Below are 27,034 nucleotides of genomic sequence, written 5' to 3'. Positions count from 1 at the left end.
TGATAAATAGCATTGATGACCAATGCTATTTTTAACCACATGGATTATCGCTGTTCCTCTACCCAGGAAAAAATCTTAGCCCACAGCATCGAGGTAATTCACGAGTATTGATTCACTGATCAGATCGATTGACGGTTTTGATATAGATAATCAATCGAGTTTATTTTTGCTGCTGTGATCTGGTCTGAATCGAGAGAACAGCATCCATGGAGAAAGTCATGCGAGTGAATCCGCTCATTCTCTTGTCTTTAGTTTTGGCATGTTTTCAAAATCCTGTTGCTTTTGTTTTCATCTCCTATTTGAAGCCATTTGTTTCCACCTACCTCATTTTGGCAGATCTCGACTATTCTTTCAGTACCGTGTAAGTACGATTCATCCCTCATTCACTCCCCTCACAGACCACATATACTGAAGCATTCCTTCATAATTAACATCTCATAACTTGCCATCACAGATGGCTTACTGGACCACCGAAGTATTTAAGTATTAGAAGAGACCTTCTCAGTTTAGATGACGGCTTTTTAAATGCATGTGTTTGTGTATGTAAGGATTAATAGTGTGTCCTCCCTACAGGAGAGGGAACGCAGATCTCCTGCCCTTGGCCTCCACATGTCCGCCTTCCCTGAGAACAGCAGTAGTGCCCTGCAGGTCTATTGTCACCAGGAAGGCGTCAAGGTGACACAAACACAGCACATAGACATGAACAGGAAAGAAAAATTCTGTAATACACGGTCATTAATACAATGTTATGTTATGTTTTTGAACATCATGCAGGATGTGATCATTCCCGAGCTCATGAAAAAGCTGGATATTCTGGGAGATAATGGGGTGAGTGTAAATACCACAAAACCATACTTCCAGAAACTTGTTTCTAGGATGCTTCAACTGCCTTCGGTGGCTCCAGTCTCACCTCAGTTCTCTCTAAAAACATGGTGTCGACATGGTGTTCGCCAAAGAATCTGCGCAACGAAGAGCAGGTGGCGGTGATCCAGGCGGGAACGGTGCTCTCGCTCTGCGAGAAGGTCAGTGGAAAGTCCCTAGCTCGCAACCTGCCGACACTGTCAGGTTGCTTTTACCCACTAGCCAGATAAACACAGACACTGATTTTGTGCCCTGCCCTGAACTTTTAGGCCTCTTCAACACAACAATAACCCCCCCACTTCTCTCTTTCTCTCACTTTCTCTGCCTTCCTGTTCCATCCTTGGCCCAGTGGTTGAAGCAGGTAGATGGCACAGAAGCTGCCCTCACCCAGAAGATGATTGACCTGGAGAATGATAAGGTGAGAGACTGGTGTGGCAGGAGAATGCATGCTGATTTGATCATTAATTTATTGTCTATTTAAAGGGAACGGTCGGGGCATCCGGGTAGCATAGCGATCTATTCCGTTGCCTGCGAACATGGGGATCGTCTGTTCGAATCCCTGTGTTACCTCCAGCTTGGTCCTGTGTCTCTACAGACACAGTTGGGCGTGTCTTCGGGTGGGTATGTGTCCTGGTCGCTGCACTAGCGCCTCCTCTGGTCGGTCAGGGCACCTGTTCAAGGGGGGAACTGGGGGGAATAGCGTGATCCTCCCATACGCTACGTCCCCCTGGCAAAACTCCTCACTGTCAGGTGAAAAGAAGCGGCTGGCGACTCCACATGTATTGGAGGAGGCATGTGGTAGTCTGCAGCCCTCCCCGGATCGGCAGAGGGGGTGAGCAGCAACCGGGACAGCCTGAGAGTGGGGTTATTGGCCAAGTGCAATTGGGGAGAAAAGGGGGAGGGGGTTAAAAAGAAAGGGAAAGGTTATCACCTACATTTAATGTCACTTAATTAAATCCATGTTCAGAGCAATGCACAGTCATCACAAATCAAGTTCTATTAGTTATTATTACCCACTTTCCCCTCAGAGATGACTAAAGCATTCCTGATTCTGATTAATCGTTTGTTGGTTTTTACCACTTCGGCAGGTATCAAAAACACTGCCATCATCCATTACAGAGTCTAGCCTGGATCGCTAACCTAATGTAGTGTGTCTCACTGTGGTGATTCTGTCCTTTTTCATATTCTCTGTTATATGATTTCATTTCTTGCTGCAGGAACTGTTCAGTAAGCAAAAGGGCTTCTTGGAAGAGGAATTGGACTACAGGAAGCAGGCCTTGGACCAGGCTTACATGGTACGAATCCCGGGGCAGAACGGCGATGCTGTGTGTACCTGTATTACCTGGTGCTCAGTAGATACCTGTCATCGACAAAACGCGATCATAACGATGTTAATCGATGTTACCCACAAGCCATGATACGGTGATCCAGCAGTATCGAGGTGGAACATTCATGAAACATTAACAACACATTTAAGAACCCATCAAACAGCATGAGTCCAGTCCGCATCATGGTCAAATTTGTCATATTGTAATGGGATACTGCATCTTTTATCAGTTAAGCTCTGAACAATAGAAGCCACCGTATAGGCTGGGGGTACTCAGCTGCTTTTTTCACTGGCCTAAGCCTCTCTTATCTCCATCGAGGCCAATTACTGCTCTAAATCTTCCATACTCTGGAGACCAAGGGAGGGCAGGATGCCTTTGTGAACATATAAGTGTATTCAAGTCAACTGCTCGCTGAAGAGATAGGAAAACGATGAGATATGGGTGTCGGAAGAAAAGAAATGGAATACCAGACTTTGCAATGCAGAAATCATAGTCTTTTGATTTCAGATTAGTGTGCATGACTAATGCTGTGAATCACAGTAATTTTGCTCTGTCCCCACATCGAATTAACCCTTACTGGCTCAGATTGGCTGTAGCCAGGACTCTGGATCATTCTGATTCATATTTTAACAGTTTAATTTGGTCAGTTGTTTTGGTGCTGGTTTGTGTTTATGGTTCCACTTTATATTGCTTTGGTTACACCTTCGTTTTTATGTGGTCACATTGTAAGACACATCTAGTCATATGTGTTTATAGAATGTGGAGGAACACATTATTGTTGTCATTAATACAGTGTGGTCACCACTGAAATAGTCCAAACAACACTCAGTATAAAGTGGAATAGTGTGCTCCGTATCTGCCATGGTCACAGTGGTGTGTGTGTGTGTGTGTGTGTGTGTGTGTGTGTGTACATCCATGTGTGTACTTGTCCATGCCCGGGTGTGTATGCATGCGCATGTGCACGCTGAGTGCATGTGTACCTCTGTGTATGTGTGTGTGTGTGTGTGTGGGGGGGCTTGTGTTCCTGTATTTGTGCGGCTGGCCGTGCAGAGGATCGAGGAGCTGGAGGCCACGCTGTATAGTGCTCTGCAGCAGGAGCAGCCAGCAGGCCGGGCGGTGGCCGAGTCGCTGACAGACAGGCAGAGGGCGGAGCTGAGGCTAGCTGTGGACAAGCTGCGGCGTCAGATTCTCCGGCAGAGCCGGCAGTATGACAGTCAGATCTTACAGGAGCGCATGGAGCTCCTACACCAGGCCCACCAGGTAAGGCTTAAAGCACCAACAATGCCAGTCAGGTTACTCAGTTCCTTCTACCCTCAACCTGATCCCTGTACCTGTCTGAAACCTCTGACCCCACCACCAAAGCCTCTGGTTCTAAGAAAAAGATGCAGTATCCCTTCCTGTGCCGTTTGGGTCAAGTGTTTGTAGTGCATAGAGAATGCTGGTATTGATATGTGTGGCTTGGTGTGTATTTCTCTCTATGTGTGTCGTTTTGTACTGATTATCTTCCCAACCTTCAACCCTCATAGTAATCCTTGATCCATAACTTACATTTGCATTGACTACATTTCCCACAATGCCCTGAACTCCATTTGAAACACTTGCACCTAACTTTGCTATTGTACTCCAAACCTCGAACCACAAGAAACCGACAATGCATTCATCAAAACTAACTCAAATAAAATATATTAACTTTGGGTGTTTAGGTAGCGTGGCGGTCTATTCCGTTGCCTACCAACACGGGGATCGCTGGTTCGAATCCCCGTGTCACCCCTGGGTTGGTTGTGCGTCCCTACTGACACAATTGGCTGTGTCTGCAGGTGAGAAGCCGGATGTGGGTGTGTCCTGGTCGCTGCACTAGCGCCTCCTCTGGTCAGTCGGGGCTTCTTTTTGGGGGGAGGGGGAACTGGGGGGAATAGCGTGATCCTCCCACGCGCTACGTCGCTCTGGCGAAACTCCTAGGTCAGGTGAAAAGAAGCGGCTGGCGACTCCACATGTATCGGAGGAGGCATGTGGTAGTCTGCAGCCCTGCCCAGCTCGACAGAGGGGGTGGAGCAGCGACCAGGATGGCTCAGAAGAGTGGGGTAATTGGCTGGATACAACTGGGGAAAAAAAGGGGAAAAAATCTGAACCCCCACCCCCCCCCAAAAAAACCCCATTAACTTTTACTAACCTATTTAACATATTTGCAGAGACTAATTCTTGAAAACAACAAGCATTGTGTTGTATGCAGTATGTACAAGGCTCAGCGTTTTCCTTTTTTATTTTTCAAAACCATCCAGCATGCCAAATTTCGCCACAAGAGGACACTATTACATAACCTCACACGAACAGGAACAACTTTTGGATCCGTGGAAACATAAAATCCGGGTGAAAATCAGTTTAAATCGATCTGCTCCTTTTAAAAAATCTGGGTATTTTTCGGTGAAAATTGGTAAAAACCGAAAAAGCTGAGCCTTGAGTAGCTACTTAGCCTGCAGTGTAGTTCTCTAAGATGAAAGTAATATTCTCAAAAGGTTTATATTAAATTTCCGAGGTCGTACAGCACCTTATTCATTTGTTAGAACCATGCCAAACATATTTAGGCCCTACAACACCTAGAGTCTTTTCTCCAAATACCAAAAAATAAATAAATAAAATAAAACAGTTCCCCCCTGGTAAGTCTTAATTTAGACACTTGACGTGCACGTCAACCTGGCTGATTCATGATTCAACTGATTATGACCAAATCTGCTTCTTGAGCATTTTGTTTTTGTTGTTTCGGCGTAGGCATATTCTGCATGAGGGCAGATGAATAGTTGTTTCACAGTTCCACCAAATATTCATTAGCGCTGATTGGAAACAGTGTCATTAACAAGCGGTAGCTCCTATTTTAGTGTCAGGATTTCATGCCGGTTTAATTGCGTTTGCCCACGGCTCACGTCCTTTCATTTCACCCTGAAGACCCTTGAAACGAGCCAAGGTGGGAACATGTTTACTGTAGCCAAGGACTCGGTTTTGAGAGCCGTGTTGGCTAATCTGCTTTCCCAGTATCAGCAGTTCAGCTGCTTGGGTTTTTAATATCTCAAATATGGAGTCTCTCCTGCTGCTCATTGTTCAGCTTCCCAGTTGCCATGGCAGCCCAATCTTCCTCGACAACACGGAGCAGTGGCTGCCGTGGAGACAGAGGCCATGATGGAAAAGGAAACGGGATTTTAGGACATGTGCAGTAGTCGTTAGCTTTTCTGTCCCGTTAACTGTTAAAATGAGATGAGATATCATAGAATAGCAATTAATCAAATTTTTTGGGATTCTCAAAATAAAAAATAAATAAATAAAAGAAATAGCACTTTATTAATCCCCATTGGATATTTGGTTGTTGAAGCAGCAGGTAAGAAACGAACAGAAAAAGGTAGAGCATTTAAAAGAATAAAGACTTAGAAATAAGAGGTACACTTTGCAAATGTGAATAAGATAAATAAAACTGAAACTACTGCTACTACTACTACTACTATTACTATTTATTAAACAACCATCAACTACTGCAACAAAGAAAGCTTTTCAGAGTCGGCAAGATTAATTGAAGCTGAATAGAAATTGAAGCCCCCGACACCTTTCTGTGTATGAACACAATATACGCACAATTTTTTTTCTTATTATAACACATTTGTCTCATTTGCTTTGCAGAGAATTAGGGAGTTGGAGGACAGGATTGACATGCAAAAGAGACAAATAAAGGAAATAGAGGAAAAGGTACGGTCTTCAACATCTATATCTCTTTCCGTTGGGGCATTTTTGCTTTCAGGACCAGGTAGACGGTAGATGCATGTGTGTGAGTGATGATAGTGGGGTAGAAAGACAGGAGATGGACAGTACATGCACTGATGCCCTTTTCCTTTGTGGTATGAGATCATCCTGTTGATTTGATTTTCTTCTTTCTCCTTTTTGACCCCTGACTGAAACCCCTTGTGTTTTTTTAGTTTTTGTTCCTCTTTTTGTTTTTCTCTTTAGCTTTTATTCTTTGGCCTTAATGGAAGCGACGTGGATCGATATCAGGTGACCCCATCATTTACTTTTATTAATACAGTACGATGACCATCAGCTAGTCATCTATATGTGCTTTACATTCCCATCATTTAGTGCAGTTACGATGATGATGATGATGATGATGATGATGGCGTTTTCTCTTTTCTTAGGTACTTAAGGCGCTCAGATGGCAAGGGAGAGCGAAACACAACCCATTTGTTTTTTTTTATGCATTTCACAAAACCAAATGGCCTTTTTGATAAACATGCACTTTTTTGCAGAAGACTCTAACCTGGAATGCAACAGAATTAAAAAAAAAAACTTTTAAGAATACGTGTGTGAGGTAAAAATGTACTCTTTTTAAAAAAAAATTTTTTTTAATAAATCATATCTACTCAAGTGGTTCAAGGATCGACCTGGAGCCCAAACCCCAAACTCCTCCGTGAGTGTTCTGAACACAAGGCCCAAGTGAAGGGAAAGACTGAATCGGAGGAGGGATTACAGGGGGACGAGCCTCGGCTGAAGGAATGCACAGCCGGACAATGGAGGAATTCAATTGGCGAGCGAGAACGGGGGATCAAAGAGGAGTGAAAGGAGACGGGGAGGTTGAGGGGCGTAAACAGGCCGAGTCCTTGTCCGGACATTGGACTTTCTGGCAAAGTTCAGCGTCCATGGAGTTTCTAAGGTAACCAGACCACAACTGAGTTGTCTGGGTGAACTCACTTGAGGCTCCCTTCGGCATTAACGAGACGAGTTTACCGGATACGCGGCAGAAAAAGCAGGTATTTTTCCTCTTAGCTACTTCATACCTTCTTCTTCTTCTTCTTCTTTTTTTTTTTTTTTAATAAAATAGATGATTTGAGTTTAGATATGACTCAGGATTTTATATTTTGGTAACAAGACTTGGAGCAGATAGGTCGCCTTTTTCTGGATTGGTTATTCATTATCTGGACCGAGCCAGGTTATGCAGTAACCCGACCGAGCGGGGAAGTCCGAGTGTTAGTCAGAATGGAGGGATTTGTTGAATGCTGAGAGAGTGAAGGGGGGAGAGAAAACGGATGATGAGGCATTGAGTAACCTGAGAAACGCCTACAAGTCGGCAACTTGCTACCAAGCTGGTAGCGTTGTGAATAATAGATACGGTGTCTTTTTTTTTTTTTTTTTTTTCATGTTACAGAAAGATGGGGATTTTAAAGGCAGCAGAGAGAAGGAGAGGAGATGTGCACCGGTAGCAACTGTTGTTTTCCCTAATAACACATGTTGCCTCCTTTAACACAGACGGAAATCACGGAGGAGGAACACGCCACTGGTATGACCTGCACTTAAACATGGAAGATCACATGACTCCGTCGGAAATGGAGGAGACCGGATGCAGTTCCATCAGTGTGGGGGAACCCTCAGTGACTGCTGAGGTGGATTTGGATGTGCGGGCGCTGCTTGACCGAGTGAGGGTCCTGGAGCAGAATGCCAACCCGGTGGACCCGTCTGTCTGCTACCTAGGGAGCAGGTGTGAGACTAGGAGAGGGGAGATCCAATGACACACATATGTGCATGTGCACACACACACACACACAGACACTTACTGCTACATACTCGCATATGGCCGAGGTGATATCACATTTCGCATGAAGCTCACCGCACTGCACGCTCAGACGCCAACAACACCATTGCTTACATCCACAATGGCAAATTTCGCTGTTGTAGATTTAGCTTGATTTCACCTCAGCTCACAGTTGAAGGTAAAACAGATTCAGATCTACAGGAACTGTGTAAGTAACTAAAACCTCTGATGCATTTCCAGGATGCTGATTGGTGGGAAGAGAGTAGCTTCTATGCTAATGTAACCTGAGCATGTCTGTGTTGTGTTGTGTTGTGTTGTGTTGTGTTGTGTTGTGTTGTGTTGTGTCGTGTCGTGTTGTGTCGTTTCGTATGGTCGTAGTATCAGAGAGTTGGAGATATCAGAGAAGACTCTGCTGTTAAAGCTCAGCCAGCTAGCCGCCACCTTTCACCGCCACTGGCCCAGCATGCAACACTCCCAGAGGCTGGATCAGAGACTCCGCATGCTCAGGGAGGAGGTCAGGACCATGGTGAGTGTTGAGGACCTCCTTGGGGTTTTATTCATAGGCACCGCTATTTCAAAAATAGCCTCCGACTAAAATACCTAAGGCTGTTATGTGTCTGAGTTTCCTGCGGTCTCGTAGGTCTGATGTGCTAAGATAACTTCTGCCTATTTCTGTACCAAAAAGGTAATTTTGATAAATATTTCCCTCAGATATTATCCAAGTATGTGGTGTAATAAAAATCCTCATCTAGAGCAAGCTTACTCTAAATTACTGCAACTCAGTAGTGTTATGGTTGTCGAAAGTCTTATGGTATCACTGTGCCTCTGTTTACCTTCGTCTTTTGCATTGTTTTTTTTTTTTTTTGCCTTCGTAGACTCAGGAGAAGGAACGAGGGGATCGGGTTTGGAGGGACCGATTGCAGCGTTGCCAGACCCAACTGAGGGTCAAAGAGGAGGAGATGGGTCGCCAGTCCCAGTACTTTGAGAACTTTAAGACCCAACTCCTGCACAAGCTCAGTCTGGCGCGGGACAGAGAGCAGAGCCTGCAGACCCGGGTCCATGCCTTGGAGAAACAGCTACTGGACATGAAAGTGTCCACCGCCACTAACATGGCGTCTCTCACAACAGCCAGTATTACTGCCGGGTCTCTATCGAACAGAGAAGAGCAAGGGAGCCCGCCCTGCCTCAGAGGAGAGGGGGAAGGAGAGGAGGAGGGGGAGAAGGAAGAGAGGAGGAGGCAATGGAAGTCGAGACCTTGGTGCCAAGGAGGGGTGGGAAAACAGGGGGGTGAACTGGAGACAGAGGAGATGGAGGGAGAAAGAGGGAACGACAAAGAAAGGTTTTCGAATGAGGCCAGGCTGCGGGGCTTCATCCTGACCCTGCAGGAGGACCTCAGCGTGTTGCTGGAGAGAGAGGAGCAGGGGCTGGCAGAGCGGAGGCTGCTGACGGAGCAGCTCCAGGAGGCCCAGGAGAGCAGCCACTTCCTGGGCTGCAGGATGGAAGAGATGAAGGCGGAGGTCCAGAGGCTGAGGCTGTCTGAGAACTCCCTGATGGAGGGGGTGGAGGAGCTGAGAGAGGAGAACCAGAGACTCCAGCAGAGCCTCAGGGAAGCAAGGGAAGCCAACCAAACAGTCAGTCAGCCATCAACGGTCAGTCCAGGGCTCAGCAGCCACCACCCTGTTTCTATTCCTTCTCTAACCCTCTCTGCCGCTGGACACTATTCAGCAGATAGCCCTGGAAAGGTGGGTGGGTGAGAATGGATTCAGAAAGTGTTTATTCAGAGTCTCAGTGTTTAATAACTACGCTAGTTTCCAGTACACTACGTGTTATTTGGAAGAGTCGAAGATGATATTTCCTTCGAGGGAATATTTGCCGATTTTCAACTTTATTTCTATCTGCAACAAGGATAGCAAAACACCTTTAGTTATTCCAAACTGTATCTGTATCTCGTTTTTCCATCTGCCAAGTGAGTAAGTTAACGTCAGTTTGCGGAGAAAAACTACAGCCTAGTCGGGTTTCAAATCTCTGCTCTTCTCTACTCTAAAGAGGCCATTCAAAAAAAAAACCCCACATCTTCGTTTTGTCAGCCAAGCTGCGTTTCCAGCAGTGTAAATGACATCCCACAACATTAGCCCACGCAATGCATTCTGGTACATGTAGGTTTTGTCGGAAAGACTGGGAGGAGAGGCATGCAGATTTGTCCATCAGCGTTGTAGGCAGTAAGGATTTTATTGTTTCAATCGTGTTCATTACCTGTCAGCCCTGAGTGCACATGTACAAAACCATCGCAAAATGTTCCTTTAAAGAGCCACTCCGATGATTTTAAATCAATCAGGAAAATTTTACCGTGGAATATTAACGTTGGGCATTTTCTCATCATCAGATGTGTCATTTGATTTGTTATAACTGTTTTAGAGCATCCTCCTGAGCACAATTCTCAGTGGGTTGAGCCAGATGAGTGGGTAGATGTTTTAAGTGGGGGGGGGGGCTGCCAACTAAAACGAAAAGTATTGGGTCATTCCTACTATTTGGTGCCATTTCAGCCTGGTTTACTTCTATCGAAAAATATAGAAGTATTGTGGCGAGCCAGCGTGGAAGAATGATTCGAAAGGCTGAGATCTCTTTTTAATCGCAACTTCTGTGCCCCATACACCGCATGACCCCGGGAGTGCTCTTTTATTCACACCGGCCAAAACTGACAACAACATAATGAGTCCCCCCCCATGTCCCAAGTGGCGACATCTGCGTCACGGTCCTACAGTCAGTTAGTCAGTAAACGGTCTCCTACTGGGTCTGAGTCGAACCCCCAAAACAACAATACAAGAATAAACACAACATGAACACCAATCTAACATTAACAGTCCCATCAGCCATTGCGCTCCCCCCAGCGCAGAACCGCCGTCAGTCAGAGCGACCGCTTCCCCCAGTCGCTACAGTGTGATGTCATTGTTTTGTTTGTAAGGCGCATGTTTGGCAGATTTGGTATGGAGTGTTTACTCACTTTATTATTAAAAATGTACATTCCACGCAGTCCTAGCCCACTGTATAAAATAAAGGTATGTTTTATTTTTTTGCATTTGTACATTAGGAAAATTTAGGCATACTGCTGGGTCTAAGATGTTACACAGCCAGCTGCCACTACTGGGGGGGCTGCAGCTCCCCATAGTGGTGGGTGCACCCCCCCCGCCCTTCCCGCACCAATGGGTTGAGGGAGTGTTGACAGAAAAGCATCTGTAACCAACCAGATAGTGGGTTATAGATGTCCCTCTGTTGGTGACAATGTCCCAACCACATAGACACACCACCTAATACTTGAACACCTCTCGATGAATCAGAGGTCAACAAGTTGTGAATCAGTGGAAAGAACAACCAACTTGAAGTCAAAGCTAGCCAATGTCAATGCATTTAATAGCTAGCCGGCATGCTAATTTCCATGATGCAAGGCAACTGTTCACTAGCTGTGATAGGACTGGCTAATGATGACAGTTCATTGATCGTCCAATCAAATCAGGGTATTAGATCATGCAGTTTATTATTTGGTTTTTGTGACAGAAGGGTACCAGCAAGAGTTAAAGGGAAGGTTTACACGATGGTTGTGAGACCAGCTATGTTGCATGGTTTGGAGACAGTGGCACTGACGAAAAGACAGGAGGTGGAGCTGGAGGTGGCAGAGTTGAAGATGCTAAGCTTTTCGTTGGGAGTGACAAAGAAGGACAGGATTAGGAACTATTATGTTAGAGGGACCGCTCAAGTTGGACGGTTTGCAGACAAAGCAAGAGAGGGAAGATTGAGATGGCTTGGACATGTGTGGAGGAGAGATGCTGAGTATATTGGGAGAAGGATGCTGAATGTGGAGCTGCCAGGGAAGAGTAAAAGAGGAAGGCCAAAGAGGAGGTTTATGGATGTGGTGAGGGAGGACATGCAGGTGGCTGGTGGGACAGAGGAGGATGCAGAGGACAGGAAGAGATGGAAACGGAGGATCCGCTGTGGTGACCCCTAACTGGAGCAGCTGAAAGTAGTAGTAGTAGTTTATTATTTGGTTTAGTTATGTAAATTGTTTAATTTTGGTTACAACCAAGAGGAGGAAAGGAGATTGAGGCCTATTTTCACAACTACAGTCGTATATCAGAAACGATATTTGGGTAACTTCACATTAGTAAACTTTCAGTTACAAAATACGAGAGTGGAAGACCTGATTTTAATTGGACTGCATCTTTTAATAAACACAGTTTGATTATGATGCTTGGCAGATCTAGTTCTCAATAATATTTGAAATGAATTAATTATGTAATATAAAACTAATCAGGATTATCATTGATCAAAATAATATCTGAATAGATAATTGATATAGTGATGGTGTGTACTGAATATTTAGATCATATTTATGGGTTTTTTTTAAGCAGGTGTAAGAGCATTAAATGAGTGAATGCTCCAAAAGAGCGAAAACTCTGGTAGGATTTGCTGCGTTACATAACTTCCACTGTAAAAGGTGATGGAAATAAGATGAATGTGAATGTGTGTCTGAATGTAGGATTTCTGCATATTCACTTCAGATGACTGAGCCCTGAATTGGGATTACAAGTAATTCATGTCAAATTATGTTATAAATTGGATTATATTTTGGAGTGTCTCTTGGCTCCAAATGCAGCAGCTCATTGGCATGTTAATCAAAGCATAAATAGACTATGCATAAATTGAGCGACGGTAATTAGTGTAGCTAATTAGAGAGCAGGCTAGAGAGAGAAGAGAGAGGCAAGAAGTGTGTGTGCGTGTGTGTGCGCTTGTGCATGCACAATTGTGTGCACACAGCTCTGTGTCTGTATGTAGATAGTGAGAACCACTCAGAAGTAAGATTCCTTTGTGTTTTTGTTTTTTTTTTAACGCTCACTGTTTGTCCTCCCCCTTAAAATTCTAAATGATTCTCTTTGTGTAGGTCCAACAACACAACGATGAGCATTCAGGTCAACCACAACCAGCTGCACTTTCACTTAATGACCACCAGGGCGCAGCAGAGACATCACAAAACAACATAGAGGCTCGCGCCAACGGATCAGACGCTTTGACTCTGACTAAACCAGATATTCCGAAACTCGTATCCCACTTTTGCTCCAAAGCCAACCCCAGCATGAAATCCCTTCCCTTTGCCACGGAAATGGTGGAGGTGGAGGAGGTAAATCTGGGGACTTGGTGCTCCGATGGGACATTAAACCTGGAGGAATGTTTCAGTGAGGAGGCTGATGCCCTACATGAAGCATACAGTAGCCTGGAGACTCAAGAAGAGCACTACAACCATGTGGAGGCCGCTCTGCAGCAAACACAGAAGCATCTCCAGAAGGTGACCCAGGAAAATACCCGAATGAAACTAGAACAGAGGGAACAGGCAGAAGAACCAGACGCATATAGAGGGCAAGGCAGAGAAAGGGTATGTATGGGGCAGCACAGAATTCCCACTTCTCTTTTTGCAATCTATTTTTTTCAAAGTTTTCATTTACAAGTACTAGACCCGTGGCACCTAATGTGACTTAGCATGAGAACCTTACATGGCTAAAGAAGTTGTTCTCTATGACTCCTTTTCTATGTGACGTCCAATAACACACTGCAATGTATCACTAATCAAAACCTGCCACTTTATTTACTCAGATTAAGAGCATGCCAAAGCAAAACACATCAGCTCCACCTGATAGTACTGATCAAGTCCCATCCTCTCCCACCCATGACAACATACTCACCCTCGCCCAAGATGATCTTGCCCAGGCTTTGAACCAGGAGAACCGGGCCTTGGCTGACCATATAAAAGAACTACTGGCTCATATTGAGCTGCATGAGGGGGAGAGCATCAGGGAGCTCGGCCATTTAAGGGAGCAGATCTCCAGGTCAGAGGTAGACAGGATCCGGCTGGAGCAGGAGAACCAGGAACAAGGATGCCTGATCACAGAGCTCACCAGGAAAACCGAGGATGATCTCAACACTATCATGGAGCTGCAGCAGAAGATAATGGAAAGTGAACAGGATAGGGAAAAGGCACAGGGTAATCATCAGATACATGATGACGAAATATGTGGGCGTCAGTTACCAAGTGACAATACAGTTGCCTTATCAGGACGGAGTATTCAGCAGAGTAATCTGGAGGAATTAGCGGATAGTGTGGTTGACTGTCTACTACAAGCTGATAAAGACTTGGGTCCAGTATCAAGTGAACAAGTGGACCGTATGATAAGTGATTCATCATTTTGCTGTCAAAATGATGACTGCAATGACTCAAAACCCAACAGCCTGCAAGGCAATGCAAGTTCAATGACTGGATGCGTTGACCAGCTGACTAAGTCAGTCCAGAGCCTTAAAGAAGAAGAAAGTGAACTGATTGTCACCATAAATTCCTTGAAAGAGCAGCAGAGAGACGTCGCCCTGCTGACCCAAACGCAGACGGAAGAGAAACAGCAGCTCACTCGCACAATTTGGGGACTGAAGGAGGAGAGAGACGGCATCAGTCAATCTCTGGCCAGTCTCAAACAGCAGAGAGACCAGCTAAGTAGAACAGTCTGCGGGCTAAGAGATGAAAAAGACCAGTTTACGAGGTCTGTGAATGGACTGAAAAAGGAAGAGGAACGGCTAACCAAGTCATTGTCTGTGCTTCAAGAAGAAAGTCAGAGGCTGCTGGGGTCTCTCCGCAATGAAAGTGATGAGAGAGACCAAACCACACGAGCTCTTCATAATTTACAGGAAGAAAGGGACCAGTTAAGCCAGTTAGTGTATAATCTGAAACAGGAGCGAGATGAGCTAACAGATACAATCAAGTGCGCAAAAGAGCAGAGAGGCAGAGAACAATCATGGCATACGTCTAAAGAAGAGCTGGACACGCTGATGCTGTCAGTTTGCTGTTTGAAGGAAGAGAAAGAGAAAACTGAAAATGCAATCACTGTGTTGAAACAAGAGGAAAAGCGGGTAATGGTGTCGCTCCAGGGTCAAAGAGAGGAGAGAGACAAACTTCTAGCTAAGGCTGCTACACTTCACAACCAGTCACAAACAGAGGAACATAATCAGCGGCAGCATCTGTTCTGTCAGAATCCTGCTGATATGGCAAACAAGACACAGGCTGTGATTGATGGGACTGGAGACCTTGCCACTCAAAGGAAGTTTGCACAGGTATGCAAGAGTCATATTGTGGTTTTAGGAGGATATTTGCGTAATATTCTGTCAATTCAAATATAATCTTCAAATATGATCACGAATCTTCAGTAAATCAGATATTTAGTGATTGTTGTGTACTCACACAGGAAGATTTGGGTGGAAAACGGGAACAAAGTGACCCCACGAGGGAGGTTGAAGTTTTGGGAGCCGAACTAAGGAAGTCACGAGAGGAACTCGTCAGAACCCAGTTAGAGGTGAGATTACACATCCTCCTCACCCAACCACACCTGTTTGTCTTGATACAGTCTTTGATAACTCGTATTAGCAGCCCACCAATGCACTGTAGATAATGAACCCGTGAACATGAGGCGGGTTTACACCGTCGTGAGACAGGTTGGTTTTACCCTACTGATGATGTGTTGCTGCAATAGTTGATGTTGTTGCTGCAATAGTAATCCTGTGTGTCTCTTTGTGTGTGTGTGTGTGTGTGTGTGTGTGTGTGTGTGTGTGTGTGTGTGTGTGTGTGTGTGTGTGTCTAGACACAAAAGTTGCACAGTGAATTGCATCAGTCAGAGAGGAGGAAGGAGGAGAGTGAGAAGAGGGCAAATGAAGCAGCCACTGAGGTGATAAGAATGATGGATGAAGTCAGTCAGATGGAAGAGACCCGGATGGAAAATGAAAGACTGATAACACAGGTACAGCACCTCGTGTAAACACAGGTTTATGCTGTAAACCTGTACACCTACTGTAATATAGTTGTACTGTCATGTCGGCATTTTAACCATTTTTGGGATATTTTGCCCCCAGGTCTTTACCATTTTACTGTATTTAAATACCATAAGACACAGCTTAGTCATGCCTTAGACCTTCTAAGCCTGAATATCTCCATTAGTCTGGATTCCTCTTTGGTGGGCTGGTAGATATTTCCTCAGTTACGGATGCATCATCACACCCTTGTTTCAGACCATCCATCCATTATCCAAGCCGTTTATCCCAACTGGGGTCGCGGGGATACTGGAGCCTATCCCAGCAGTCATTGGGCGGCAGGCGGGGAGACATCTTGTACAGGCCTGCCAGTCCATCACAGGGCCCACACACACACACACACACACATTCACACCTAGGGACAATTCAGTACGGCCAATTCTCCTGACCTACATGTCTTTGGACTGTGGGAGGAAACCCACGCAGACACGGAGAGAACATGCAAACTCCACACAGAGGACGACCTGGGACGACCCCCAAGGTGGGACTACCCCAGGGACCATCTTGCTGTGAGGCGACCGTGCTAACCACTGCACCACTGTGCCGCCCAGACTTTGCTTTTCATAAATCTTGATTTCTGGGTGTGATTGAAAAAGGTTGTGCAAACTTACCCCAAGCTAATATCTGTGTCTTGTCTAGGTTATAGAGCAACAGAGAATACTGACAGGTCTGATTAAGGAGAAAGCTGATGCTTTGTCACTGAAGTCACAGATACAAGAACAGTTCACCATGCTACAGGCACAGCTAAAAGCCAAGGTGAGTATGCAGTAATTATATAACTACTACTACTACTACTACTACTGCTACTGTTTTCGGCTGCTCTCGTTAGGGGTCGTCACAGCGGATCATCTGTTTCCATCTCTTCCTGTCCTCTGCATCCTCCTCTGTCACACCAGCCACCTGCATGTCCTCCATCACCACATCCATAAACCTCCTCTTTGGCCTTCCTCTTTTCCTCTTCCCTGGCAGCTCCATCTTGCATCCTTCTCCCAATATACCCAGCATCTCTCCTCCACACATGTTCAAGCCATCTCAATCTTGCCTCTCTTGCTTTGTCTCCAAACCCGTCCAACCTGAGCGGTCCCTCTAGTATACTCATTCCTAATCCTGTCCTTCTTCGTCAGTAATTATGCAGTAATTATATATGTGTATTGAAAATTTTCTTCATGCTCCTGCCCCTAGCTTCATGTGTGTGTAAGTTATTTTTTGTTTTATGCTGAATATTAACCCAAACGGCCTCAAGATGTTGTTATGCATTTCTTATTCACTTGCATTCTGAGTCCAAACATGGGCAACATGAAACCTGGGAGATCTATGGTGTAGCATACAGTGACATGTCAACAATGTTTTCTGCCTTTGGGACATGAAATACCAGTATATTTAAATTTAAATCCCTCAGAAGCTCTTTTTCATCAACAATTACTAAGTCTGTGTCATGGATAAGTAGATAATAGCATTGACTTTTCTCTCTTACACAAATCTGTCAGTCCAGCTCCCATTGCATCTAGTGTGCAAAGTCCAGATATCAAAATGAGACTGCTGTTCAGACAAATTACTTTTAATTTCTTGTTGTTGCAAACAGGCCTATAGCTCTAGCCAGCATACTGTCAAAAGTCCTAGAAAGAATCCTGCTGGACAGAGTGCATGAGTTTATCAACTCCACGGATAACCAGTTTGGTTTTAAAGCTAAACATGGCACTGACTTATATATACTAGATGCCTTAAAGGAAATTGTTAACAAATATAGAGGCCAAAACTCATCGGCTCTTATGTGTTTTATTGATGCTTGAAAAGCTTCTGATCATGTTAATCATAGAAAGTTGTTTGTTAAATTGAGTCAAAGAGGGGTGCCTTAATACATTGTGAGAATTCTGGCTTATTGGTATGCCCACCAGACTATGCAAGTGAAATGGGGTAATAGCGTTTCAGCCCCATTTGGGTCAGCAATGGTGTCGGAAAAGGGGGAATTCTGTCTCCAGTTCCGTACAGTCTATATAGTGAGGATTTGTCCAAGCAGTTGAAAGCCTGTAACACTGGGTGCATGATGGGTTATACCTTGGTGAACCATATTATGTATGCAGATGACCTTGTCATTCTTAGTCCCTGTAGCGCTGGTCTCCAGCATCTCCTTAATATAGTATGTTCTGTGTATGGTATGGAGCATGATATCAAATACAACGCTAGTAAGAGTGTTTTCATGATCTGCAGAAACAAAGAGGTCAATTATCTATAATGTCCTGACTTTAAATTGTCTGATAATAATATTGGGGTATGTAATAAGGTGAAATATCGTGGATATTATGGGTGGCACGGTGGCGCAGTGGATAGCGCAGTCGCCTCACAGCAAGAAGGTCCTGGATTTGAGCCCCGGGGTAGTCTTACCTCAGGGATCGTCCTCTGTGTGGAGTTTGCATGTTCTCCCCATGTCTGAGTGGGTTTCCTCCGGGTGCTCCGGTTTCCTCCCACAGTCCAAAGACATGTAGGTCAGGTGAATCGGCCGTACTAAATTGTCCCTAGGTGTGTGTGTGTGTGTGTGTGTGTGTGTGTGTGGGTGTGTGGGTGGGCCCTGTGATGGCCTGGCGGCCTGTCCAGGGTGTCTCCCCGCCTGCTGCCCAGTGACTGCTGGGGTAGGCTCTAACATCTCCGCGACCCTGAGAGCAGGATAAGTGGTTTGGATAATGGATGGATCTTGGACATTATATTCCTGAACAAATGACAGACAATGATGATATTCATAGGCAATGCCGCATGATGTATGCACAAGCAAACACTCTCATGTAAGTTCTGTATGTGTTCAGTTAGTGTGAAGATGTCTCTGTTCAGAGCATATTGTACACCACTTTATACTGCACACCTGTGATCAAACTACAAAAATGCAAGCTGACAGCGGCTTCGAGTAGCTTATAATGACGCTATGAAAAAACTACTAAAAAGACCTAGATGGTGTAGGGCAAGTGAAATGTTTGTGGCTGCAGGAGTGAATACGTTTCAGGCTCTTCTAAGAAATCTCATGTATAACATTATTTGCTGGCTCAATGACTGATAATGTAATCATCATGGGTTTAACTAATATAAGATTCAGTGCCACACGCTACCCATCCCGGCAGAGGGGCCATTGGTATTGCTGCCTTCTCATAAGACACTGATTTGTTCCTTTTATGTCATTTTATTGTGTTTAGTTTATGTATTGTCTAGGGTTTATCTTTTACCAATGGTTCTTATGTTTTATGGCTTTATTTTTATTTTTTAACCATGTCTTTGTTATGCACCCTGAGTCTGCAATAAAGTTTTGAGTTGAGACAGCCTAAATATATCACTATTCTTAAATTGTATTCACTCACAGCTTGAGGCTGTTTGGACCAGCTATGATGAAGCAGCCATATATTGTGCATTTATCAATAAATAATATCAACATTTATGATTAAATGAGGAAAAACAGCAACATCTTGCAGCTGGTCTAACCATTGCTTTGTACACCAGTTCTCACAGATTTGTGTGTGTGTGTGTGTGTGTGTGTGAATTCCCACAGACGGTGGCTCTGGAGGAGCTGAACTCGGAGTACATGGTGCTGAAAAGAGGGCAGAAGACCTGTGAAGAGTTAAGCGCTGGTGTCGTGGCGCTCAGGATGCGCTACAATGACATGAGGGCTAAGGTAGGTAAAATCCCCGAGCTGTCATTTTGCTGCCCCTGCTAGGATTAGAGTCACAACAGCTACTAATGTGTTCTGGGATGAGCTCTTATTAATATCAGGGACATTTATTTGTCGTTTCATTTCATGTACTTGCGGATATGAACTGAAACAAAATATCGTTTCTCCCAGCCCACAGCAGTGCAACACAAAGACACATATCCAGAACCTACAAGAACAGATATAGAATAGAATAGAATAGAACTTTATTTGTCATTGTACAAGTACAACACAATATGAAAGTGCAGTTCTTATCAGTGCAAAGATCAGTATAAAAAGAATTAAAAACATAAAAGACACACACATTCCTTTCTACATTCTACTGGACACATAACATATTGCACAAATATACCCAAACTACAAAAAAAAACAACCTAAAACTACAAAAACACATATATCCAACATATCAAAAAAACCCAAAACTTCACTGTCCAAGAGAACGAACGCCAGCCAGGATGACTGTCAGAACTGCCGTAGCAGTTAGCTTAGCCTGCCCCGTTTCCGCGTCCTGTCAGACCGCCCTCGGTGCTTCCTCCTCGGCCGCAGCTCCAGGCAGGGCCGTGGGCCCTGGGCACACAGGATGCTGCAAACCAGGCTCCCCCAGCCGATCCAGCGCCAGCTCGCCCAGCCAGACACCTTCGACACACCTCCCCGCACTCCACACGACGACACCAAAAACACAGTCAGTGCCGGGCGAGGCCGCCGCCAGACCACTCTCGGTGTTATCGGAACTGCCGGTCAGCGTGGGCTAGCAGTTAGCTTAGCCTGCCCCGCTTCCGCATCCTGTCATATACAGTGGCTTGCAGAAGTATTCATACCCCTTGAACTTTTCCACATTTTGTCACGTTTCGACCACAAACATAAATATATTTTATTGGAATTTTATGTGAAAGACCAACACAAAGTGGCACACAATTGTGAAGTACAAAGAAAATTATACATGATTTTTAAAAAATTTTACAAATAAAAAACTGAAAAATGCGGTGTGCAAAAGTATTCAGCCCCCGAGTCAATACTTTGTGGAACCGCCTTTTGCTGCAATTACAGCTGCAAGTCTTTTGGGGTATGTCTCTACCAGCTTTGCACATCTAGAGACTAAAATTTTTGCCCATTCTTCTTTGCAAAACAGCTCAAGCTCAGTCAGATTAGATGGAGAGCGTTTGTGAACGGCAGTTTTCAGATCTTGCCACAGATTCTCAATTGGATTTAGGCCTGGACTTTGACTGGGCCATTCTAACACATGAATATGTTTTGTTTTAAACCATTCCATTGTAGCCCTGGCTTTATGTTTAGGGTCGTTGTCCTGCTGGAAGGTGAACCTCTGCCCCAGTCTCAAGTCTTATGCAGACTCCAACAGGTTTTCTTCCAAGATTGCCCTGTATTTGGCTCCATCCATCTTCCCATCAACTCTGATCATCTTCCCTGTCCCTGCTGAAGAGATGCACCCCCAGAGCATGATGCTGCCACCACCATGTTTGACAGCGGGGATGGTGTGTTCAGAGTGATGTGCAGTGTTAGTTTTCCACCACACATAGCGTTTTGCATTTAGGCCAAAAAGTTAAATTTGGTCTCATCTGACCAGAGCACCTTCTTCCACATGTTTGCTGTGTCCCCGACATGGCTTCTGGCAAACTGCAAACAGGACTTCTTATGGTTTTCTTTTAACAATGGCTTTCTTCTTGCCACTCTTCCATAAAGGCCAGATTTGTGCAGTGCACGACCAATAGTTGTCCTGTGGACAGATTCCCCCACCTGAGCTGTGGATCTCTGCAGTTCGTCCAGAGTCACCACGGGCCTCTTGGCTGCATCTCTGATCTGTGCTCTCCTTGTTCGGCCTGTAAGTTTAGGTGGACAGCCGTGTCTTGGTAGGTTTGCAGTTGTGCCATACTCTTTCCATTTCCAGATGATGGATTGAACAGTGCTCCGTGAGATGTTCAAAGCTTGAGAAATCTTTTTATAGCCTAACCCTGCTTTAAACTTCTCCACAACTTTATCCCTGACCTGTCTGGTGTGTTCCTTGGAATTCATGATGGTGTTTGCTCCCCAATATTCCCTTAACAAACCTCTGAGGCCGTCACAGAACAGCTGTATTTGTACTGAGATGAGATTACACACAGGTTGACTCTATTTAGTCATTAGGTCAACATTCGGTCATTCAGCAATCATCAGGCAACTTCTGAAGGCAATTGGTTACACTCAAAGAAAAGGGGGCTGAATACTTTTGCACACCGCACTTTTCATTTTTTTATTTGTAATTTTTTTTTTAAATCATGTGTCATTTTCTTTGTACTTCACAGTTGTGTGCCACTTTGTGTTGGTCTTTCACATAAAATTCCAATAAAATATATTTATGTTTGTGGTCGTAACGTGACAAAATGTGGAAAAGTTCAAGGGGTATGAATACTTTTGCAAGCCACTGTAACGTCATGTCCTGTAATATCTTGTCTGTTTTCACCTATATCTTAAACAGTTATATATATATATTTTTTCTTTCTATCATGTGCAGTATGATGCTCTCCTGAAGAAGAGGAGCCAGACAGACCTAGATATAGCTCCTTTAAAGGTGAGTCGCAGAAGGAATGTCTTGTTCTTCTCATTTCTGTATGATGTTTGCTAATTGTTTGGTATACTGTCTTTCATTATAATTTGACACGCAACCTGTCATAATGCCGATTGAAGGTCATGTTGTTTTTGTCGTGTGATTGTATGATTTCTGATTAAACTGACAGCTATTCTGCTAAACACTGCACCAAGATGCTCTCGATTGATTACGGCTGACAGCGTTCTTATCTAATAACAGGCCAAGCTGTCATGCCTGGTGGTGAAGTGTCAAGAGAGGAACAGCCTGTTGGTCCAGATGATGAGAGCCATGCACAGGCAAGGCTGCCTGGACCTCGCTCTCACACAGCAGGTTGAGGAGCTGCTAAGTGACGACGCCCTGGCGGACTACACTGCGGCTTTCTTACCACGAACAGGTGTAAAGATCCAGGATTACAGTAATGGGCACATACCTGGATTTATTTTAAAACTCCAGGACCACACCAGTGTGTTCACACCCGATCGAAGCCTCACCGCCGAATTTCCACCTAGCTGGAAACTCCAGGAATGCCAAAATGGACTCCTGCTTGGATCTGAAGTAAAACCCCAAGAACATACTGGTGTGGTTACTTCAGGGTCCACAACAAATCTTCACGACTGTAGTAGTGAATCTTCGCTAATACCAAACACAGCACAAAAGACAATTGCCAAATCACCTGTGCCAACTTCACCGTTGCGTGAGCACGCCAGTGTCCAAGCTCCACCATCACCTGTTTCTCCAGTTCTGAAAGAGAACGTGAGTATTTTACAGGTGAAACAAATGAATAGTCTTTACTCTTGATAAATCTTGGCTTTAAATAGCTGGCAGTATTGCAAGTAAAATTACGATATAATTTTGATGTGAAATCCTCCCAACAGCATCCTACCTCTGCCAACGGCTCAGCCCAGGCACCGAGTGTTTCAGAAACCCTTGGGCGTTACCAAACCGAGGTGAAAGGAGAATCCAGCCCAGGTCTTCCTAGTTTCTCCGAGGAGAATAGAATGCTCCTAAGTTCTGCTCCCCCATCACCAAACAGATGCGTCCATCTGAATCGGAGGCTGAGCAGTCCTGAGAAGATCATCAACCTACATCAGCAGTTGCAGAAGACGCTGACGAGCAGCTATCAGGTGTGACGTCGGCCTTTTTTTGGACTTGTGGTGTCGACTGTCAGAAACTGCCCAGTGTCTGTTGGTTTGTGCTAGACTTTTAACACTATTCTCAACATGTAACATTTTTCTTTATTTTCCTTGAATTTACAATGAAAATGCTCCATTTCAAATTAGGTCAAATTCATTAGTGTTGCCCTAAATCGTAATTATGTCCCAAGGGCTTTACAATTACATTATACTCTCCAACAGATGTAAATGGAATTGAGGACAATGCATGGTCCCCACTATTCCAAGACCATTGACTTGGAATAAAGAAAAACTTCACAGAAAAAACTCATCAGGAAAAAAAATGAATATTTTGTAATATTTGTATTTTCTCCTCTAAATGGTTATTCCAGCTCAGGCTACCCATCTTGTATAAAAAAGCTCAATACCTAATACAGGAGTTTGTCTTTATTCTTAGGCTCCAGTGAGAAGAGGGGCAGCTGACATCCACGCGAGGTGCAGAGAGAGAGGACAGCACTCCTGCAAAGGACTCTCAAACGTGGCAGAGCTGAGCACAGAATCCCAGACTAAAAACCCAGTCCTCACCCTCAACGCTGCCCCTGTCCGACTCACCGCTCCCCTCAGCAAAGCTCAACAGACTCCTGTAACAACCGCTGGACTTAATACAACTAATAGGTCCGCAACGCTTTTTACTGCGATGGTGTCGAGATCAGCCAGTGTTACAATAAGCCCCAGCAAGTTTACACACACTCTCTCTAAAGCAGCCATGGATGCTACCACCACTCCAGGTCTTTCTAGCTGCACCAACTCCACTGTTACCATCATGGCCTCCGGTAATGCTAAAGCTAGCTCAGAAAGCACCGCTGCAGCCGCCAGTATACCAACACCTCAGAAACCAACAAGGCAAATGTCTGCTATGCCTGTCGTATCTGGCACTGCTCGACAAACAACAACTACTACTTTAATGTTTCGGTCGACTACCTCTGAGAGTAACACCGCCAGCTCTGAAGCTGCTTCCCAAACTGTCCCGGTATGCACTTCGCTGACTCCAAATGCCACTGCCTCAGACCGCACTGCCTCCAGCAAACAGTCTGCATCAAGGGTTAATAATAAGGCCCCGAATGTCATCGTCTCCCTGGATGGTGCTGCCGCTGTATGTGATGGTCTTGGATCTGCCACGGCCTATGTTGAATCTGCTCCTCACTCACCTGAGAGGTTCTTCAAGCCAAACTGTGAGTCTACCGCTGCTGCAGAAAAAGCCAAGAAAAGACATAAGTCAGGTAGAGTTTATATGCCACACTGGACCCCCTACATACACAAACAAAAAGAGCTCTAGTGATTTGAAAGCTGATATAAAGCTGGAATCAGTGATTTCCCCCGTCTGTCCTTCTCTCTGGGAGCAAACCTACAAAGCGTAGCAGCCGTTGTGGCTCGTACGTCATCAGCTCAACAGTAAACAGTTCCCACCTCTGTAAAAATGGCACCCTCAGACCAAAGAGTACATCTGTCGCTATCTTACAATGCTGTGATCGCAGCCATTCCCAAATGTTTCACGCTGCACCAGTGTTCGTCCTACCTATTCAAAAAATGTCAACAGCGGTATATGGAGAGTGTCTCCAAACAATGGTAAAGATGCCAGTTAGTAATGAAACCGGATTTCATGGTCCAGATGGATTAAAAAAAAACCCCAAAAACTATTACTGGAGGAAAATTCCCAGATTTCAGCTTTAAGACTTGCAGTCTGTTTTCTTTATGAATTAGAATCCCTTCATTGAGGTGGCATGATGGCGCAGTGGTTAGCGCAGCCGCCTCACAGCAAGAAGGTCCTGGGTTCAAGCCCCGGGGTAGTCCAACCTTGGGGGTTGTCCCGGGTCGTCCTCTGTGTGGAGTTTGCATGTTCTCCCCGTGTCTGCGTGGGTTTCCTGTGGGTGCTCTGTTTTCCTCCCACAGTCCAAAGACATGTTGGTCAGGTGAATTGGTCATACTAGATTGTTCCTAGGTGTGTGTGTGTGTGTGTGTGTGTGTGTGTGTGTGTGTGTGTGTGTGTGTGTGGGGGGGGGGGGGGGCTGTGATGGCCTGGTGGCCTGTCCAGGGTGTCTCCCCACCTGCCGCCCAGTGACTGCTGGGATAGGCTCCAGCATCCCCGTTACCCTGAGAGCAGGATAAGTGGTTTGGAGAATGGATGGGATGGATGGATCCCCTCATTGAGCCCCCAATAACAGCTCATGACCACAGTGTTTATTGAAACATTGTCCTTTGTCAGCTCCTAGGCTGATGTAAAGGCTTTTAAATGTTATATTACTTACATTTTTACTTACATTTGTATACCTCTGTTGCTTATTTGTACCCTGTTTACATAAGGAAGAAAAGAGATTTGGGATTGATAGTTATTCTCTGTTTGTCCCTTTGTCCCGTCCCTTCTAGAGGCTCCAGCAGAGGTGGGCTCTGTTCAGGTCATCAGGACAGTGGGCCAGTGCAGCCTCCTGATTGGCTGGGAGAGACCGCCGCTCAACGAGCTGGGCTGCAGTAATGGCACCTTTGTGTATGGATATAGGGTAGGCAGGCATTTATTAGTAGGCGGACCAGTAAACGATACTCGAGGGCCGCTGTCTTTTCTTAGCAATTTTAAATCCCATTTAACTTGCGGTTGTTCATTAATCAGTGCTAGTTAACTTTGTGGATGTCAGCGAAATCTTTTTACATCAACCGGGGGCCTTTTATTTTTCTTCATTGCATTGCAGCAACATATACATGCATGCATTTACTTACAAGCCTTGGCTCAGAAGGCTATCGCATAAGAAAAGGAGGATGAATTAAAGCAAACAAAAATTACCTATTACCTATTTAAGTTTATTGAATTCATCTCTTTCTTGCGTTTTACTTTTTAGGTCTATGTAAATGGGGAGTTCCACAAGTCGGTCATGAGTTCAGCATGCACCAAGGTATCTATACAGCCGGGCCTAGATAATCAAAATAATCACAGCAAACAACCCAAATTTGTCGGTAATGATGTCAGCATGGATTTACATGTGTCTCTCTCTGGGTCTGTTTCTCTTTCTTCAGTGTATTCTGGAGAACGTGGACCCGAATGTCCCGGTCCACATCAGTGTGCAAACCCTGGGTTCCAATGGTCTCCGTTCTAATGAGGTCCACATCATGCACAGGAATGCTGTTTTGACAGATGGCAGCTTATTTAGGACAGAGCCCCCTCCGTTTAGCAGGAGCGACTCACAGCCTGGCTCTCCTAGCTGTCAGACTCCATCCTTCCACAGTTGCCTTAACCGACAAGTAAGCTCAAGACAGTAGGGACAATCGAACTCAATCAGAAACGGCTGTTAACTTCCTATATTGGATCAAAGCTGGTAGTATACTACGGTGATGATTCTGTCAATATCTTTGTAGGGTTCTGACAACTCCTCCCAGCCAAAACCTTCATCACCAGTGGCAGGCGCTAAAATGGTAATTTGTACGTGCTGTGGATTTTGCTGTGTGATGATGTCTGTGAAGGTGTCTGCTGCTGCACTTTGTGTACGTGCAGCTTTTAATGTGCCGTATCTCAAAACATTTTCAAGCAATGCATTGAAAAAGTTTGTCTCCGTGTTGTGTGCCCTCTGTCTCATGCCCTCCAGCGCATGGCCATGTATAGCTACCGCCCCCCCTGAGGGACAGTCCTAAGCTTCACCCAAGCAGAGAGCTGGCTCTGCATGAGGGAGTCACATTTGGGCAACCCTTGCAATGACGGTTTCTGTGAGTCCCAGGTTAGCCATTTAGCTTTTGGCTAGCCAATGCTACACCCGTCATTACCCACCGGATGGAGGGAGTTACATTTGGCCACCGTAGTTATGCACTTAGAAGTGGATATTGAAATCTTCTGACGGAGAAAATAAGACCTAACTCCCTAAAGATCCTGGTTCAGCATTTCCTGCTCCCGCGCTGAGCGTGTATCTGTGTGTTCAAGGCAGAAGAGGACTGGCGCCCATCGCCTTCCTGGAAGAACTTCCTGTGTCA

The 27,034-nt window shown here is 45.0% G+C and overlaps 2 protein-coding genes across 2 annotated transcripts in view; both read left to right on the top strand.

The window, feature by feature from the left end:
* jakmip1 (janus kinase and microtubule interacting protein 1) overlaps positions 1-6,196 on the top strand; it is a 41,197-nt gene extending 35,001 nt beyond the window's left edge. Inside the window, exons 15-22 of the mRNA XM_056273622.1 lie at positions 574-675; positions 775-828; positions 957-1,022; positions 1,211-1,279; positions 2,079-2,156; positions 3,240-3,449; positions 5,853-5,918; positions 6,146-6,196. Of these exons, the coding sequence (XP_056129597.1) occupies positions 574-675; positions 775-828; positions 957-1,022; positions 1,211-1,279; positions 2,079-2,156; positions 3,240-3,449; positions 5,853-5,918; positions 6,146-6,196 (696 nt within the window). The remainder of the gene's footprint in view (positions 1-573; positions 676-774; positions 829-956; positions 1,023-1,210; positions 1,280-2,078; positions 2,157-3,239; positions 3,450-5,852; positions 5,919-6,145) is intronic.
* A 1,323-nt stretch (positions 6,197-7,519) lies between these two features.
* LOC130109451 (trichohyalin-like) lies at positions 7,520-26,332 on the top strand. The gene is made up of 17 exons (XM_056276363.1): positions 7,520-7,698; positions 8,131-8,278; positions 8,628-9,401; positions 12,686-13,174; positions 13,393-13,753; positions 13,853-14,895; positions 15,027-15,134; positions 15,420-15,575; positions 16,285-16,401; positions 19,175-19,297; positions 21,840-21,896; positions 22,134-22,667; positions 22,790-23,038; positions 23,484-24,306; positions 25,451-25,581; positions 25,915-25,968; positions 26,090-26,332. Exons 1-17 carry the CDS (start codon positions 7,520-7,522, stop codon positions 26,330-26,332), a joined length of 5,589 nt encoding a protein of 1,862 aa, XP_056132338.1.
* Positions 26,333-27,034: the final 702 nt, after the last annotated feature.

Source organism: Lampris incognitus, chromosome 1 (assembly GCF_029633865.1).
Source record: "Lampris incognitus isolate fLamInc1 chromosome 1, fLamInc1.hap2, whole genome shotgun sequence".
NCBI classification, from domain to species: domain Eukaryota; kingdom Metazoa; phylum Chordata; class Actinopteri; order Lampriformes; family Lampridae; genus Lampris; species Lampris incognitus.
Note: the sequence above shows the minus strand (reverse complement) of the source record. Positions and strands in the feature narration are given on the sequence as shown.

Coding starts and splice junctions, on each gene's coding strand:
- LOC130109451 (XM_056276363.1), top strand. CDS start 7,520: ATGGAAGATCACATGACTCCGTCGGAAATGGAGGAGACCGGATGCAGT. Junction 8,279..8,627: donor GGGAGGAGGTCAGGACCATG/GTGAGTGTTGAG, acceptor TTGCCTTCGTAG/ACTCAGGAGAAGGAACGAGG. Junction 14,896..15,026: donor CTCAAAGGAAGTTTGCACAG/GTATGCAAGAGT, acceptor GTACTCACACAG/GAAGATTTGGGTGGAAAACG.